This window comes from Chionomys nivalis, chromosome 1 (assembly GCF_950005125.1).
Source record: "Chionomys nivalis chromosome 1, mChiNiv1.1, whole genome shotgun sequence".
NCBI classification, from domain to species: Eukaryota; Metazoa; Chordata; class Mammalia; order Rodentia; family Cricetidae; genus Chionomys; species Chionomys nivalis.
The window spans coordinates 112410186-112415822 of NC_080086.1; the positions used below are offsets into that span (position 1 = coordinate 112410186).

At 42.9% G+C, this 5637-nt stretch overlaps 1 protein-coding gene across 1 annotated transcript; it reads right to left on the bottom strand.

Moving 5' to 3' along the window:
• Nucleotides 1–3734: 3734 nt before the first annotated feature.
• LOC130884414 (olfactory receptor 10H2-like) lies at nt 3735–4685 on the bottom strand. The gene has a single exon (XM_057785507.1). The coding sequence runs from the start codon at nt 4683–4685 to the stop codon at nt 3735–3737; it is 951 nt and encodes a 316-aa protein (XP_057641490.1).
• Nucleotides 4686–5637: the final 952 nt, after the last annotated feature.

Genomic DNA, 5637 nt, shown 5'->3' on the forward strand with positions numbered 1-5637 from the left:
TGGTAAGGTGGTCAACTAATGACCCCCTGCTGACATCACCACTTTGAGACAGCAGGGGAGCTGATCTGCAGGTGAAATCATCCATCCTATTCTGTAAAACTACAAAGTCCCCACCTCTTGGGCACAGTCCCTACTCTGGCAGAAATACTGATTTCCTTTGGTTGTTCTGATTAAAGAAACAATTGTGCTTCTGCAGATGCTGTCTTCCCTTAGATTCCATCAGTCCCCATCTAACAATATTTAGCCGTCCAGGACTCCTAAAAACCCCAAAGGTCACACCTAACAGTTGTTTCATCTAGAGGCAAGAAAGAAAGATGGGATACATGTCCTCCCCAGCTTTGGTTAATGACTTTTTTCCATTGGTTATTGGTTATTGGTTAATGACTTTTTCCAAGAAAAATGTGAGGATCCAGGCACCCTGTCCTTACAGATCAAGCCAGTAGACCAGAGAGACCTTGGTAGTAGATGGAGGCTGTAACCACTTAGTCAGTGTCTTAGACACAATGCAAAGTTGCCAAAAAATACTCAATGAAGTATGTTTCCTTCCATTTTTCTTTCTAAAGGAAGATGTGGATATAAAGTATCCTTCTTAGAAAAGCTCATGAAATGAAGCCTGATGTTCAGGGAGGTTCTGGAAACCTTAAAAGGTGGGGATGGCTGAAGGAAGTAGGTTATGTCACAGTGGGAGAAGGGGTTGGGGAGTTAGAGGTGGGACACGCCTATTTATCTTGTTCCAGGCCTCTTTACTCTCTTCTCCATCTCTAAAAGATAGATAGATGATAGATAGATGATAGATAGATAGATAGATAGATAGATAGATAGATGATAGATAGATGATAGATAATGTATAAATAGATGTTAGATACATAGATAGATGACAGATTGATAAATAGATACATAGATAGATAATAGATACGTAGATACATAGATGATAGATAGTTGTCCTTGGGATATATTAAGGTTGATGACAGGCACAGCAAGCTTTCAAAGAGAGACTTCAGTTCCACCAGACAAAGGAAGGCATCTCTTCTCTAAGGTTTCTGTGGGAAAGGACAAACCCAACAGTGTGAGGCAGCAAGCTTAATAAGTTAATAAGTAGTCTATATGAAATGCCTGCTGTCAATCTGCTTGTGCCTAATTCATGGCACCAAGAGAGAAAAATAGCACATGCATGTGCGTGTGTGTGTGTGTGTGTGTGTGTGTGTGTATTTGTGTCTTAATGTGTAGTTCTAACTGGCCTGGAACTCCATATGTATACCAGGCCTTAAACTCAGAGAGATTCCTCTGCCTCTGCCTGCTGGGATTAAAGGCATGTTCCCAAAAGGAAATAAAAAGAAATAGAAATGGTTTGTTGATACTATTCAGAGGGTGGTTAATGGACTGCTTTGTTCTCAGCCAACTGAAAGAGTGTTGAGTTTGCATGTTGTTATCTGGATACCCCACAGGGTTACAAGGGCCTTTTATGATTTAAGGGAAATTCTGCTTTGTCCACAAAGGGCAGGGTGCTAACTGTGACATAATTCCCAGCAGAACAACTTAAAAGGAGGAGAGATTAATTATTGATTGGCTCCAAAGGTTTCAATTTATAGTCTTTGGTTTTTGGATTCTGAGCCAACAGTGGAGAAAAAAATCATTGTGACAGACTCTTACCTCACATTAGGTGGGAAGTTATGAGGAGGGGAGGGAGAGTGAGGAAAAGAGGAGGGAGAGGAAGAGAGATTGACTGCTATTTGCTAGATCAGGATACACATATCCTCCAAGCTCTCAACTTCCTCTTTCAGCCACTGTTACAAAGAACTGACAGGCTACCTGCCCTGCCCTGCCCTACCATGTACCTACCCCCACCAGCAACTTGGAGCAGCCAAAGCCCCTGCCTTTGCTGGTGTAAATGTAGAGTGGTGCAGACACTTTGGAAATAATCTGGGAGTTCCTAAACCATCAGACATAGTGTCTGACACAATTCAACCTCAAGAAAAAGAAAAACATTCTGAAAAAACAAAAACAACAAAACACCAAACTTGCATATGGCCACATACAGCAACATTAACCAAAGCAGCAACAAATTTAGAAATGCTGAAATGCTCATCAATTATTAATGGATGATTAAAATATACTATAGCAGTGCAACATGGAAAAAGAACTGACCAAGGAGAACCTTGAAATAGTATGATGAGAAATAAGTAGGTGGAAAAGACTGTGATTCCTCTTATGACCTCTCATGTGTGAAATACCCAAGAAATTTATATATAGAGTGGGTTGTTGGTATGTACAACTGGAAGATAAGGGAGTTTCAAGAAATAGATAATGGAGGGAAAAAATGGGGATCTTGAGTGATGAACCAGCCAGTAAAGTCCTTATTGTACAAGCACTCATGTAAAAAAAACAAAAAACAAAAAACTGGGTGCATTGATACTCTGTTGTTACCTTAGAGCTGTGGTTGGGCAGAGATCTGGGTGCATTGATACTCTGTTGTTATCCTAGAGCTGTGGGTGGGCAGAGGCCTGCAGACCTCAGGAGACCAGCAGAGAGCCTAGTTCAGTTGATAATCTCTACACTCCACAAAAGAGGCATTTCCATCTCTAAAATAAAATGAAAAGTGACAAAAAAAAGTCTGAGCAAGTAATAGAAAGGTCTATGAAGCCTAATGACCTGAGTTTGATCCCCAGAACCCAAAAAGTAGGAGGAGAGAGTAGATTCGCATAACTTGTCCCATGGTTTACAGATGGGCATACACACAAAAATTTAAGTTAAAATTTTGGTTTAAGCTAGGCATGGTGGTGCACGTCTTTAATCACAGCACTTGGGATGCAGAGGTAGATGGATCTCTATAAATTTGAGACCAGCCTGGTCTACAGAGTGAGTTCCAAGACAACCAGGAACATAACAGAAAGATTCTGTCACAAAAACAATAATAATTTTTTTTTTGTTGCTGTTGTTGTTTAAGGTGAAGTCAGATTGAGATAGATATCCAGTTTTTTTGTTTTGTTTTGTTTTGGGTTTGGGTTTGGGCTCTTTGGTGGGGAGGGGGTTCAAGACAGGGTTTCTCTGTGTAACTGCTCTGGCTGTCGTGGAACTTGCTTTGTAGACCAGGTTGGTCTTGAACTCACAGAGTTCATCTGCCTCTGCCTCCCCAGTGCTGGGATTAAAGGTGTGCACTACCATGCTGGGTTAGATAACATTTTACCCACGTCTCTCACAGGCACTCATGAATATGTGTGTACATCCACACACAAATATGTGAACAACAAAACAAATAAACATACACATAGAAAAAGAACCGAGGAACAACTGTTAACAGTATAATTACCTTTCTTTTAAAATATTTATTTTATTTTTATTTGTTTCTATATATTCATGTGTGTCTATATGAATATATGCCTGTGCCTAGGGAGGCCACAAGAATCTGGAGTACCAGGCAGTTGTGGGTCATTTGACAGTGGGAACTCAACTTTGTTACCACTGGGCCATCTCTCCATCCCAGTTTTCTTTTTAAGTGATGAACATCTTCCTCAAACTAATTGTGTTGATGGTTGCCTAGTTCCAAACATACTAAAACAGGTGAAATGTGCACTGTGATGAGTAAACTACATAGTGCATGAACTATATCCCAACAGACATTTTACATCCCAGCAAACACACACATGAGAACTCATGAGCCAAAGAGAAGCTCTATACTTTTACTGAGCATGGATAAAGTGATGATCCACACCTGCCAATCATTCCGTACAGACCACTCAGTTGTTTAAGGAACATAATTTCCTGAGGAAGGCCTTCTTCATGGCATTCTTTAGCTCCTTGTTCCTGAGACTGAAGATGATGGGGCTGAGGAAAGGAGTGAGGACTGTGTAGGTGGTGGCCATGAGAGTATCACCTTCCTCAAAGTGGGGGCCTTTGGGCTTGAGGTAGATGACAGAGGCAAAGCCATAGTGCACAATCACTACAGTGAGGTGGGATGCACAGGTGGAAAAGGCTTTGTGCCGACCCTCTGCTGATGCTATCTTCAAAATGGCTGCCACAATGAAGCCATAGGAGAGGAGGATGAGAAGAAAGCATCCCAGTAGGCATGTGATGCACACCAGACCTACACCCAGAGCTACAACTGGCACATTACTTCCACAGGCCAGCTTCAACATAGGGGGCAAATGACATAAGAAATGTTGAATCTGATTGGGTCCACAGAAGGGGAGGTGGAAAACGGAGGTTGTCACTATGAGCCCAATAGCTGAGCCTCCAGCCCAGGACCCAGCCATCAAGAAGGCACAGCCCCGGGGGCTCATGAGCACATTGTAGCGCAGTGGGTGACAGATTGCCACATAGCGGTCATAGCCCATGATGGTGAGCAGCAAAGAGTGGGTGAAGCCAAACATAAAGGCGAAGAACATCTGGTTGGCACAGGCCAGGAAGGTGATGGAATGATGGGTGGAGAGCAAGTCAACCAGCATGCGTGGGATGAAGGACAAGGTATAGAGGATCTCAGAGATGGAGAGAACACACAAAAAGAGGTACATGGGCGTGTGGAGACTCCGTTCACTCCAGATGGTGGCCATGATGAGCAGATTGCCCAGCAGTGTGAAGAGGTACATTAGTAGGATCACCACAAAGAAGACAGGCATGAGCTGCTGTGGGAAGTTGGAGAAGCCAATGAAGATGAATTCAGACACTGTGGTGTAGTTTGATCCTAGCATCTTGGTTGCACCTGATAGAGCAGGAATTAAACCATATGTTTAGAAGCATGTCATCCCCGAGTGCTGTCAGGGCAGGATTCCTGGAGAAAGTAGTATGCCCATTCAAGTGATCAGTTAAAAGGATGTGTTACTCATTGTACGTGACTATACTTTCAGAACTTGGAAAGTAGAGGCAGTAAACTCATAAGTTCAAGGGTAATCTGGCTACATAACAAGACCTTGTAAAACAAAATAAATAATGTGTTGAGGTTTAAATAACATCTTAAGTGATCAGTGTAGATCCTGGCACACTGGGAATTTAATAAACAATATGAATGATTATTATTTTACATGACTGCTGGTGTTACTGTTATCAGCCCCACACTCCCTATCCCCTCCATGCTTTTCAGCTTTCACTCATATCAAGCTGTCCACTCTTCTCCCTATTTTCACACATCCAAATCTTTCAAGGACTAAGGAGCAGATCTGTCTGACTGGCAGCTTTGCTGGGAAGTCTCCCTTTCACTGAGAGTGGAAGAGGGGTGCAGGTTATGCTTAGTCACAACAGCTCACTAGTTGCATGACACAGGACTGACTGCTCCCATCTCTGGGACACGGAGCAATGAGCAACAATCTGTGAGAGTGATGTTGTGGGTTGTGTAACTGAGTTGATGAGCTCTAAGTACTGAGCTGTGGTGTGGCGTGACAGTAACTCCATGGAGCTGCACCCTCTGACACTAGCTGAGCCTTCTGCCTCTGGCTTTTTGCCAGTGCTCTTTTCTCTTTGTCCATGACTTCTGTTACATTATATTTTGGGGGACCGATTCTCACCATATAGATCTGGATTTGGCATTTTGTCCAAGCAGACCTGGAACTCCTGATTGCTCTCACAGATGCCCATTGCACACTGACAGCCAAGCTAGTCTCTGCCTCTCCTCTCTCTCTTGATCCCTACCAGGATCTTCCCATCACC

Bases quoted from the DNA above. Each gene is read 5' to 3' on its own strand.
- LOC130884414 (XM_057785507.1), bottom strand. From the start codon at position 4,685: ATGCTAGGATCAAACTACACCACAGTGTCTGAATTCATCTTCATTGGC.